This window comes from Nymphalis io, chromosome 4, assembly GCF_905147045.1.
Source record: "Nymphalis io chromosome 4, ilAglIoxx1.1, whole genome shotgun sequence".
NCBI classification, from domain to species: Eukaryota; Metazoa; Arthropoda; class Insecta; order Lepidoptera; family Nymphalidae; genus Nymphalis; species Nymphalis io.
In genome coordinates, this window is record NC_065891.1 from 12,738,798 (window position 1) to 12,752,207 (window position 13,410).

At 31.2% G+C, this 13,410-nt stretch overlaps 2 protein-coding genes across 3 annotated transcripts in view; one reads left to right on the plus strand and one right to left on the minus strand.

Moving 5' to 3' along the window:
- Positions 1–7,934: 7,934 nt before the first annotated feature.
- LOC126768140 (sucrose-6-phosphate hydrolase-like) lies at positions 7,935–9,790 on the plus strand. The gene has a single exon (XM_050486070.1). It carries the CDS (start codon positions 7,999–8,001, stop codon positions 9,445–9,447), a length of 1,449 nt encoding a protein of 482 aa, XP_050342027.1. The 5' UTR covers positions 7,935–7,998; the 3' UTR covers positions 9,448–9,790.
- Positions 9,791–12,595: 2,805 nt separating this feature from the next.
- The window catches only part of LOC126768142 (proton-coupled amino acid transporter-like protein pathetic), a 36,854-nt gene continuing 36,039 nt past the window's right edge, over positions 12,596–13,410 (minus strand). Inside the window, exon 10 of one of the 2 annotated variants that reach the window (XM_050486074.1) lies at positions 12,596–13,082. In XM_050486074.1, the coding sequence (XP_050342031.1) occupies positions 12,808–13,082 (275 nt within the window). In that variant the 3' untranslated portion in view covers positions 12,596–12,807. The remainder of the gene's footprint in view (positions 13,083–13,410) is intronic. The other variant, XM_050486073.1, reaches the window with a different exon arrangement.

A 13,410-nucleotide genomic window follows, 5' to 3' on the forward strand; every position in this document is an offset into this window, starting at 1 on the left:
GAACAGGTAGCACAGATATTGGACGATAATTTTCTGGGTTTGTTAAAGATCCAGATTTGTGTATAGGTGTTATTTTTGCGACCTTTAATGAGTCTGGGAATAGTCCCTCGGACATAAGCTTGTTAAAACAGCGTGCTAGACATTTTGATATTAAATTACATAAACATTTCAATACTTTTGTGCTAATCTTATCTATACCACTACTTGCATTCGAATCAAGATCCCCTATCAGTCTTTCAATCTCACAAAAGCTACACGGTTTGAATGTTACAAGTTCATGTTCATTGATTGTATTAATTGTGTGTAGGATGCTGTGGTGTCGTGTTGGTATTCTTTTTGCTAAGAGGAAACCTATTGTTGCGAAATATTTGTTAAATACGTTACAAATATCGTTTATATCAGAAATTACTTTTGATTCTACTATTATTTTAGAGGGAGCACAACTTTGACTTATTTTATTACTACATAATTTATTAACTAAGGTCCAAATTTTATTAGGATTCTTTGCGTTGTTTGTAAATAGTTTGTAATAGTATGTATATTTTGTATTTTGTATCAACGTACCTATTTCATTTCTCTTTGAATAAAATTAATTTTTTACATACTCATTGTCGGGATTGTTTTTATATTGCATCCATAAAAAGTTCCTCTGACTTATTCCATCGACGATATCTTTGCTTATCCAATCATCTCTTATGTGGTTTAAAATTTTGGTTTTTCTTTCTTTACAGTCCATAACATATTGTTTTATTATATTTTCAAGCTCTGTATAGTTCTCAATTGAGTTAATCAATTGCGAGGACTCTAGGGAACTGTACAACTTTGTGTAATCTATAGCTTCATAAGTGGTTCGTATTCTTTTTGGAGCTTTGAATTTATTCAATTGAACATATATGTTTTTGTGATCTGATAATGATGAGTTAATAATAGCAACAGTGAAATTATTCGTGCTTAAATTTGTACTTACGTGGTCTATAATTGATTTTTTTGTAGTTGAGTCTCTTGTGCAGTGTAATTCATTAATTTTGTTCAGCAGCCTATGCCCCGATTCTTGTATTATTTGTTTATATTTGGTTATTCGTTTGTCTTTTTCCAATAAATTGATATTAAAATCACCAAATACTATCGATCTTCTACATAGTTGTAATTGGCTATCATAGTCTTTAAGAAATTGTTCAAAATTTGTATCACCAGGCTTGTAAACTAACCCAATATCTACCGCGCATTGTTCAATGTGTACCCATAGGTAGTTGTTTCCACCCTGGTAAATTGAATCTATTAATCTATGCTGTAGATAATTATGTACGTAAGCCGACACTCCACCTCCCCTAACGTCTGTTCTGAAATTATAGTAATGTGTATAGTTTTCTATCTGTATTTGTTTCGCTTGATCTTCGGATGCTATCCAAGTTTCAGAGAGAAGGATGATATGAATGGTCGATGGTATGGATTTTAAAATGCATTTTAATTCGTCTAGTTTTCCTTTTTTTTTAATACTGCGGGCATTTATGTACAAGAAGGATAAACGTGACTTTTCAGTGCGTAATTCTCGATAGTCATTTGCTATTTGGTAACTTATAGTGTCATTTATTGTCATTTATTGTTATATGTCAGTATATATGTATATAAAAGAATAATTAACTAACTGACTGGCATATCAACCGTCGAAACTACAGCGGATAGCACCATGAATTTTTCGATGAAATACCTAAGTGGAATCTGATTTCTGTACGGCTTACTTAAGATTGCATGAGGTTCATCTGATGATGAAAAGTACTACTACCAAGTGAATGATCTAGATCGTAGATGATATTGATATTTTAAATAAATATTTTATTGAGAAAAAAAGGCGTAAGTCACTTTCGAAAACAATGTTTTTAAGCGTTTGTAGCATTGAGTCGTAAAGCTAAATGCCTCATTTGGTAATGTGACAATATTCTCAAGTAATACACGTAACGAGACTACTAACTGATTGGTAATTAATAAATACAATTATTTATCGGTTAAGTGTTGTTTGTTTTAATTTTGATAGTTTTAATTGAGAAAATGTGTTAGAAGTTTATTCATGGTTTATAAAATCAATATACAATTAATGTATTTATAGATAATTTAAATTAAATATTACACCTTTGTCGTATTATATAGGTGACTTGATCATTAAGTGACAATATTAATTAGCTTGAACACGTTGAACAAACAAGCAAATCAACCAACTATCGATCGATCTTTACAATATTGGTATAACAACACATTTGTGATTCGAATAACTGACACGATTTCCTTAGTTGAAAACAATGCAAAACATTGTTTTTGTATCAAAACAGACGTTCTGTTATCTAAAGACAATGCCTATGTTAAATCACTAAGAGACATCGTCTACTTCGAACACGTGTTAACGGCGTGGCTTAATTCACAATAGCGTACACCGGCTTTGTTTTTGTGGAAGAATTTGTGTGAAAAGGCGATTATGTTTTATGAAAATGTGACAATAATTTTATATCTATAATAATTATAGAGAAAAATCTGTATGGTTTATAAAACTGAAACGTGAAGTGGCAAATTTTCATTCGGAATTAATTAACAAAACTTTTTAATTAATTGGTATAATAATTTAATTACTAATGATTTCCTGCCGGTTCTTCTCTTTGGAATGTATATTCTATATCGGTTGTAGTTTTATATTTAATTGAATCCTCTTAAATGTTTGTACTGCAATTTTACTATGTGACTACTTGAATAAATATAATATTTTCGTTTTGCCGATAATTCTGTATGTTTGCCCGCATAAGCTTATATTATAAGGAAAACCCTGATAAATTAGCTGTTGGCCTTGCGCCTGGTCTTTCTTCGGTCGTATCGTAATATATTCCTATTGCATTATAAAATTTAAGAAATAGAAAGTATGCCTGTGCTTACGCAAACGTATAATATAATATGTTTATTTAAAAGTTTCGAAGTCGAGATGGCCCAGTGGTAAGAACGCGTGAATCTTAACCGATGAACGTGGGTTCAAACCCGGGCAAGCACCTCTGAATTTTCATGTGCTTAATTTCTGTTTATAATTCATCTCGTGCTTTTCGGTGAAGGAAAACATCGTGAGGAAACCTGCATGTGTCTAATTTCATCGAAACTCTGCCACATGTGTATTCCACCAACCCGCATTGGAGCAGCGTGTTGGAATAAGCTCCAAACCTTCTCCTCAAATAGGGAGAGGAGGCCTTAGCCCAGCAGTGGGACATTTACTGGCTGTTACTTTTTTACTTTATATATATAAGTAGTATATATATATATATATATATATATATATATACTACTTGCTGCAACAATTTACTGCTTAAACTTTTTAACTTGGAAAACAAATATAAATAAATAGTTACAAAAAATATCCAGCATTCGTTCACTACTTCGAAGAAACCGTAAGATTTGAAATATAGTATTTTTCTCGTCCTACAGAATACCTTCATTAAAAACGGATTTTGAGAAAAACATTTTTCTACATCAACTATAAACCAGTTGAAATTAATGTTTTTCTTTTCAATCAAGAGAAACTTCTTAGATGAAATTCATGTTGTGATAAGTGTTTTAACTAATTAATGTCGAAATAAATTGTACAAGAAACAAAAAAAAAATATGATAAACATAACTTATAAGGAATTAATATTTGGGTTTTCTGAAAATAACAATGACAGTTTATGCTTAGTAATATTGAGCATTCTATAATCTACATGACTAGTTCACAAAAATATAACCATATATTAAAAACAAAGTCGCCCCGCCGCGTCTGTCTGTCTGAACGTAAACTAGATAACCGCCGAACGTATTTTATAACGATAACGTGGTGGAGCAGCGTGGTTTTTTTTATATAGAATAGGAAGGTGGACAAGCATATGGGCCACCTGATGGTAAGTTGTCACCAAACGCCCTTAGACATTGGCATTGTAAGAAATGTCAACCATCGCTTACAGCCAATGCGTCACCAACCTTGGGAACTAAGATTTTATGTCCCTTGTGCCTGTAATTACACTGGCTCACTCACCCTTCAAACCGGAACACAACAATATCAAGTATTGCTGTTTTGCGGTAGAATATCTGATGAGTGGGTGGTACCTACCTAGACGAGCTTGCACAAAGCCCTACCACCAGTAATGGAACAAGCTTATTCCACCAGTGGTGGAATAAGCTCCATACTTATTCTCCTCAAAAAGAGAGAGGAGGCCTTAGCCCAGCAGTGGGACATTCACAAGCTGTTACTGTGTCCCATGCAGTGGTTGCAATAAAGCGTAAAACAAAAAAACTTCGTATACTAACTACATTATAGTAAATTGCCACAAAAACTAGCTATAAATGGCGATTACCAAGGATATTCTGGACTTATAACCTTAGATTGGCGATCCATAATAAAGACCACCTCATCATGGACATGCTTACTGAACACCATCCAGACTAGCGGAAGAATTCAGATCCCACTACGATAAATTGACAACAATTAAGAAAACAACTGACCCAAAACAAGACGTAGACAAAAAATAAATTAAACAAAAATTCAATTTAAGAATTTTAATTGTGATACTAAATAGAAATGAAAGCACACAGACATATAAAACTAATGAATTTTGAAACGATAGGAATTTTCAACAAAGGCACGGACAACACGTCTGTGAAGACTACACGATAACATAATAAAAAATAAACTTAAAAATATAAGCTAGCATCTAAACTAAGCTGAGTCGGGTACCTTACATACTAGTTAAGTCCCATTACAAACATTTCACCAAAACCAACTTTGTATATATTAAAAAAATATTTTAATAATCAATATTTTCAAGTAATGTAAATTAATACATCTACCCGATTTTAAACAATATACAGAAGTCTTTGTACAGAGCGTAATAGACTCTCAAAAATTTAAATGCTTAATTATGGATTTTGGTAAATGAGGGTAATCCTGCACGTATAATTTAACTAGAAATTGGAGCAATATACGAATACGTTGGAAGTAAACGATAGCGCGATTTAAAGTACAACTAACGCCATCTAGTTGTAGCATTAATAAATTCCTAGCTAATATTTGTTCGTCTTTTTTGTATTTTTTCTCTCTTCTTTTTTCTACTTATGATGAGCTCCAGTTTAAATGGTGAATGAGAAAATTTAAATACAAGAGTAGGTCTTTACTGACTTAACGTAACTTAAGTATAACTTCCTAGTTTTATATATTGGAGGCACATAGGCGATGTTAGGAATAGTTGATATTTCTTACAGCACCAATGTCTATTTACCATGTTACAAATAAAAAATACGTATTAATTATTTATACTTGTCATTTATATTTTTATATACCATACAATATATACTAGTGTTTGCCCGCGGCTTAGCTCGCATGTTAGGTAAGGAGATGTTGGTGTTGGGGGGAAAGGTTGTTATAAAAATGATTCCTATGTCCTTTCTCGGGGTTCAAGTTTGTGTTCTAGCCGTGAAAACGTAATATACAGACAGTTAGTATCGCATTTATAACATTATTATAGATACCTTTAGACTAGCTGTAGACTATGGCGTTAATGTTCTACACATGTGGCTTGATGTATCTTGATGATGATTGCGTGAATTTGTACGTAGAAGTAAAACTCTCTTGACGTAACAAACTTATGTGTATTTAAATAATATTACATTTGAATCGTGAATATAGAAAATAATATGGAGTAATAGAAATTGTGGAAAATTGTATGCGTTGACAGCGATGCAGAAGTGTCAATTTAAGTTCTTTCTTAATTTTAATGGCGTGAGCTCCGTGACATTAAATCCTCCTTTGTAGTTGTCATTTTCGTACTTAATAGACTAACATTCTTAACACTAGCACAATACTTACGCTTTAAGCAGTGAGGCAGAATATATTGCGCACAAATCGTCAAATAGGCTTAAAAAGTTTCGATGCCGAATCAATATAAACAATATATAATGGTTCTATTTGATAGAAAATAATATTAAGAACGTATTCATTACCATTATAATTCAGTAGCATCAGAAATTATTATACGACTAGCAATATTTTACGACTCAAATTGACTTATATATATATATATATATGTGTGTGTGTGTATGTATATATGGATATATATATTTATATATCGGTTAGGAGAACATCATCATATTTTTTTCTCATTCACATATTTAAATATTTTGAAGTACAATCTCATTATTTACATTTAATACTATCACTTAATAGTCGTGACTAATCTTATAAAAGAGCGTTTATTTTGAATCAGTTGACGTATCTTAAAGTAATAATTTTATTTTAAACTGCAATTTATTTACTTATTATATGAGGACTATGGTGGCTTGATTTATCTTGATGATAACTGCTTGAATTTGGATGTAGAAGTAAAACTGCGATTTCGACACAACAAACTTGTATATATTCAGACAATATCACAATTGGTCCAGCGGAGTTATCCGGAAGTGACATCACAGCTACTTACAAACGGACGATGGAGAAGAATGACGAAACATATAACATTTGGAATTGGGAATAGCGAACAATATAGGAGAATCAAAATGGAGTAGAAAAATTATATGCGCTAACACGAGCGACGGTACTGAAGTGCTAATCTAGGATTTTGAATCCAGATGGCGCGTGCTCCGCGTTATTGCATGCTCCTTGCTGTGATTTTCGTACGCTTAACAGACCGTGACTAGAAAAGATGTGTCCTATGCCAATGTTAAGTAACATACATATTGAAAACAGTGGGTACAATATTAAAATAAAAATGAAACAAATATAATACTTATTGATTTGCATAATAGTGTTACCGTTAATAAAATGAACTATCCCATTTTAATTTTTAAAAATAGAAAATCTTAAAATATGTGAGCTGCTATGATTGATGAAACAGTGAACTAATAATTTATTTTATGTAGTGCATTGAGATAGGAATATCTTCGTAAAAATATGTGTAAAATGTAAATTTATGTATGTATGTTATATATATAGAAATAATATATTTAATAAAAGAAGAACTAAATTGTTTTCAAAATAATAAGTCTACTTTAGCGGTATTCTCCCTCATAAAAACTATATATAACAGAATACATTAAAATAAATATGCCGATAGTGAGTATTTTTATAGATAATATGTCAAAGCATTCGACTTTGTAAATCGCATATATTGTTGATGAAATAATCGTGAAATATATCGGCTCTCAGTTAGAAATGTAGATATTAAAATAATTGCACACGAAACGCACATAAAACTTAAAAATTACCAAATTTACACAGCAATTCTCGGGTCCCTCGAGGTAGCGTTTTAGGGCCTTATGAATTAATGTTTTTTCTAATATTACGAACCATCAAGGTGTTTTTTTTTGCTGATGATATAACATTAGTTAAACTCGATTTTAAAATTAACATCGCTTTGAGGTTATTGAAAGATTGTAGTCAGTGCGCCAACACAAAAAAAACGCGAATTGTTTGTTCAAAAATTTATTTCCATTATTTTTTGACTATTGAAAGCTTTTAATAACAACACAATTTTTTTTTCATTATTGTACCGAAATTTAATTTATTGTTTTGACATACTAATTATACTTCATTTTTCAGGAATAGTTTAATGAATTATTTAATTACTTGTAATGTATGATATTATTCTAAAATAATAATTGCATGGCTTTAATATATTTATATACCAGACCATCTGCAAAAACATACTTTTAATGCAAATAAATGTAACAAACCTTCCTTTAGTTTTCTTCGTTTCCTTTAGTTTGTTATTGATATAATAAATTATTAAAAATTCATCGATATTTGCAATTTATGAATACATTTTGCAATGCATTACTGATTTGCATAACAAAAATATGTTTTCAACAAAAGATAATAGGTATTATAATAAATATGAAGGACGACCCAACATCTATATAAAACATGCAGATGAGCGGAAAAATCATTTATAATCCAACTTTCATAATATTCATTTATATATAACTATCTTATCTTCAACAGAAACTATGCGGGTGTTTTACGCTGCTCTAACTGTTTTTCTGTTTTTTTCAAGATTTCGCGCTGAAGTCAATGATCGATACTATCCACGATATCATTTGGCACCTCCTCGGGGATGGATGAATGACCCGAACGGTTTTTGTCAATTTAAAAATGAATACCATCTATTTTATCAACACAACCCTGATAGTAGTTTGGCCCCAGGGAGTATTCATTGGGGACATGCAAAGAGCAATGATCTTTTCCACTGGGAACATCTTCCTATAGCTATGGATCCTGACCAAGACTACGATCGATCTGGAGTATTTTCTGGCAGTGCTATTGTTGAAAATGAAACAATGTATTTATTCTACACAGGACATGTAAATCATCCTGGACAATCACCTGACCATGAGGAGCACCAGTGCCTAGCTACTAGCACAGATGGAATTACTGTAACTAAATACCCAAATAATCCAGTTTTAATTGGCGCAGAACATCAACCTGATATTAGAGACCCAAAAGTATGGAAACATCTTGATACTTACTACATGGTACTAGGTAATTCTTTTAACAATACTACTCTTGGTCGTGTTCTTTTGTACACTTCGAAGGATAAAATTACATGGAATGAGGTATCGATTATTGATGAATCCGATGGTTATCTCGGGTATATGTGGGAATGTCCAGATTTCTTTGAGCTAGACGGACATTTTATTTTACTATTTTCACCTCAAGGAGTGAAACCTGAAGGTGACAAATACAGAAACCTTTATCAAACTGGATACATAGTTGGAGATTTTGATTATTCAACAAATACTTTCAAGCCAATGGCTAAGTTCCAAGAATTGGACCACGGACATGATTTTTACGCAACTCAGACTGTTATCGATGACTTAGGACGTAGAATAGTAATCGCTTGGTTCGATATGTGGGACCAAAATTATCCTGAACAACTTGACGGTTTTAATGGACAGATGACAATACCAAGAGTGTTGTCTCTTTCAAAAGAAGGTCGTATAATTCAAAAACCTGTTCGTGAAATAAAAGCTATCCGTGGCGAAACAATTCACATAGGAAAGTCTGCAGGTGGTACTACGATTCCACTTGATGATAACGCCGCTGAAATTAGCATTATCGCAAGAAGTTCAAATGGTTTGGACTTATATATCGAATCACAAAATTCCTCAAAATCAAGAGTTCATATTAAGTATGACTCTCAGAATGGAACAATAAGTCTTGACCGTGGTGGAAATGATGGACTTCGCCGCACAGTATGGCAACCACAAAGAAACTTGAAAATTAAAATTTACATTGACGCGAGTTCTATCGAAATGTTCTGTGGCAAAGGTGAGGTTACTATCTCTAGCAGGTTCTTTCCTAACGGACCGGTACAAGTTCGTTTAGGTGAGAAAAGCGCAGTTAAACAAATACGTGTAACCAAATTGAATCGTACAGTTTTTGTAAATAAGAAATAGCGCTTGCCGAATAAAAACGCGTGAATTTAAAACACAATATATCTGTATTAAATAATGTCTGCAAATATTTTAATATATGTGTCATATCATAGAAAAATATTCGTTTTATTTAATTTTGTGTTTATATTATAAAGTAAAATAAACTATTCAATATCAACATTGTTAGGATGTCGAAAAACAAATAGGAAAAGTGATCCATTAATATTATTTTATTTTGCGTGTGCACTTTCTTTTACGTTGTACATTTTATGACTTGAAAACGAGTTATACAGAAAGTTTAACTATCAAATTATTTTGAATTAAGGGATAATTGTAATAATATACGAGTAACTGAAACACGTGAGTATTTTTTTATTATCCTCTCTATACAGACCTGTTTTCTGTGCGTTTTGTGTATTTTATCTATAATTTGGATTAACGTAATTTAATATGCCTACATGCTTTTATCGTCAGGAAGCGTCAAAATTTAAATTTTAGAAGTATTGTTTTTTTTGTAGTATAGATAGGTGGACGAGCATAGGGCCTGATGGTAAGTGGCCACCAACGCCCATAAACATTGGCATTGTAAGAAATGTTAACCATCGCTTACATCGCTAATGTGCCACCAACCTTGCAAACTAAGATGCTATATCCCTTGTGTCTGTAATTACACTGGCTCACTTACCCTTCAAACCGGAACACAACAATATCAAGTACTGCTGTTTTGCGGAAGAATATCTGATGAGTGGGTGGTAACTACCCAGACGAGCTTGCCCAAAGCCCTACTACCAGTAAAATGATATATGATATAGGTACGTAAGTATTATAAGGATAATTTTAAAAAGTTTCCAAAAATAATTCAATGTGATTGTCTTTACTTACTAATATTACAAATGTGAAAGTAACTCTGATCGTTTATTATCTCATAGCAATCAAACCGATGTGTATACATAGACAAGTTTACGAGAGCAAGACAGACTTTTTTTAAAAAGATATAATATTTGAATTTTAATATATGTGTGTATATATATAAATATATTTCAAAATTGACACGACCAAACACAGTTTTATGCTCTAGTCGAACGTTCTTTCCTTTTTTACAAATCGTTTCCCAAGACATATGATCCCAAACCATGGAATGACACAATGACTTACATTCCGCTGATTAAGCATTTACTATTATTGTCTTCATGCTTTGAGCTAACATAACTACATACTCAATATTTAACTGTCTTGCTTAACAACTATAAATATATTTTCAAAAACTCCACTGTTAGTGTATTCGCAGATAATCTGAAATTGATCCGTACTGTTAAACAGATTTCCGATGTACAATTATTACAAGATGACCTCGTTAGGCTGATTAAACGATGTAGAGTCAATAAAATGACTAAATATCGATAAATGCTACCACATAAAATTCACCCGCAAAAAAAAAGTAATGTCATCAAAATATTATATAAATGACATTGAATTGGCTGAAGTTAATGAAGTACATGACGTGACGATAATTCTTGAATCTCGGAGGACACTTTTGTTTCTTACTTTTTTATACAATATTTTAAATAATAATATTGATAGTCCCGAGTTTTTGGCCACATTGACAATTTATTCACCTCGTAGCAATACAAGACGAATAGGTAATCTTTTACACACAGGATGCAATTAGGGAAAAAATTAATTGTACCCCGTTTATCAGGTTTATACAATGGCATTTCAAAACTAGTAGCTGATTTGGATATTTTCCATAATAGCCTTAAATCTTAGTTCAAACGCAACATTTTGAATTACCTAAATAGTTGCCCATTTGAACTATCTTGCAATCGATCCAATTTGAGTTATTATTCACCACTTATATAGAATTTAGACATTTTTCTTGTTCTCTAAAATTGTTTTTTGTTCTCTAAAAACTTTTCTCTAAAATTATATGTAAGTTTATATATATATATATAGAATATATTCATAGTCATTCCATGCTTTGGGATCATATGTCTTGGGAAACGATTTGTAAAAAAGGAAAGAACGTTCGACTAGAGCATAAAACTGTGTTTGGTCGTGTCAATTTTGAAATATACTTATATATATGCACACACATATTAAAATTCAAATATTATATCTTTTTAAAAAAAGTCTGTCTTGCTCTCGTAAATTTAATAATAATTTCACAATATTTTTAATAATTTCAATGATGTTAATGTATTTGTATTTTTATGGACTTGTAATTGTTAACGATTAACTTTATTTAATGACTATTTGTGATGTGGTGCTTTTACGAATAATGTGATAACCTATAATTAGTACAACGTTTGTCAAAAAATCTTTTATAGTTTGCCTTTAGTTTTTGAACTTCTATTTAACTGTCTATTTAATGCATCTACTGTTGGTTGCCCCAAATAAATAAAAATAAGGCATGCATATGGGCAACAGCTCAACGCAATATATACAATATTTAAGATATAATAGTCCGCGATATCTTGCATCTACATTCATTACCCGTTGTTTACGGATTTAGTAAGGTTAAATTTAATTGAACACCGAGATATAAGATAAATATCCATTAAGATTCCCAGTTCGCAAATCTTACAAAGTGCTTAGTATTTCCATTTTTCCCTTTCGAAAATACTACAGAAATAAAACAAGTTACAAAGTTAAAGTTGTAAGTTGATACAAATTAGTCTTAAGCTGTTTAAGATTAAATAATTAAAAAGTAAATATCATTTCTAGTCTACTTCGAGCGATGGGCCTTGAAAATAATGATAGGAGTGAAAGTAAGGCGAATGTCGTTGCAGACACATCGACCTCGTAGGCTGGATGTCAATTATTATTTCAGACGAGGTAGAGGAGTCCAATCTAGTGGTGCAAGCATCGACACAAAAAATTCTACGACGGCGGTTAATCTTGGTATAAAACAAATACCTAACGAATATTATTATTATATAATATTCTATCAAATTCACATATTAATTTGATTAGAAAAATTCTAAAATTATTATTAAATAGTTCGTAGACATCTTTTCAAAATCTCGTTTTGTATTATTTATAAATAAAACACATTATATTTTCAGTTTCAAAATAATTTCATTTAGTATTACGTATAAATACTATTATTTACAATCCACACAGTTTTTTTAATACCAATTAAATTACAGTAATTGTCTTTATTAGCTTCATTTGTAAAACAAAAAGTGCTTTACAAATAAACTTATGATTTTTATTACACAACATTTAAATCTAAGCTTAAGACTACTGTACATTTTATGTTTAAAATAAATACTTAATAAATAAATTCAACAGCAATAAATTTTAAAATTAAATAGCTGTATCATCTACTGGTTAATTACTTATTAAAATATCAAAATTCAATAACAGAAACATTATTACTTAATAAGTTAAAGTTGAATTCTCATGAGTGCTGCCAGAGAAATCTTCAATCATACCGATGATAGAAACATATGAACCAGACACAAGAGCTACAATTGAAATTATGATGATGATACCGTTTTTGATGAGGACATAGTTACATTTTCCCAAATCCTTGTCCCAAAGGTAAACAGTGTTTATTGTAGCGGGAATCAGAAGACCTAGAGTAGAAAAAAATATTGCACCAACCAAACTGATGACCAGCTCCAAATTAGGGAAAGCCACAGCAAATGCAACTGTAACAAATGAAACCAATGTTATGTGAAATAGTGGATAGGACTATATAAATATTTATTAATACAATAGAAAACAAAATTGAACGAGCATCGAATTCACAGAAATTCAGATGATGATCATATTATTTTGATAAATATTAATAAAAAAATATCGTTGTCAGTTTCAGCATTCTGTTTTATATGTAAATAGAACTGTTTCTTGTAGTATAACGAGTCAATTCAAATTTTACTGTTGAATTTTGGTACATACATTTCTTTATTTTGATATTATATCAATCTTAACCAAAGAATACACGAACAAACCGGCGCAACCATTTATGAATTTTCA

Coding starts and splice junctions, on each gene's coding strand:
- LOC126768140 (XM_050486070.1), top strand. CDS start 7,999: ATGCGGGTGTTTTACGCTGCTCTAACTGTTTTTCTGTTTTTTTCAAGA.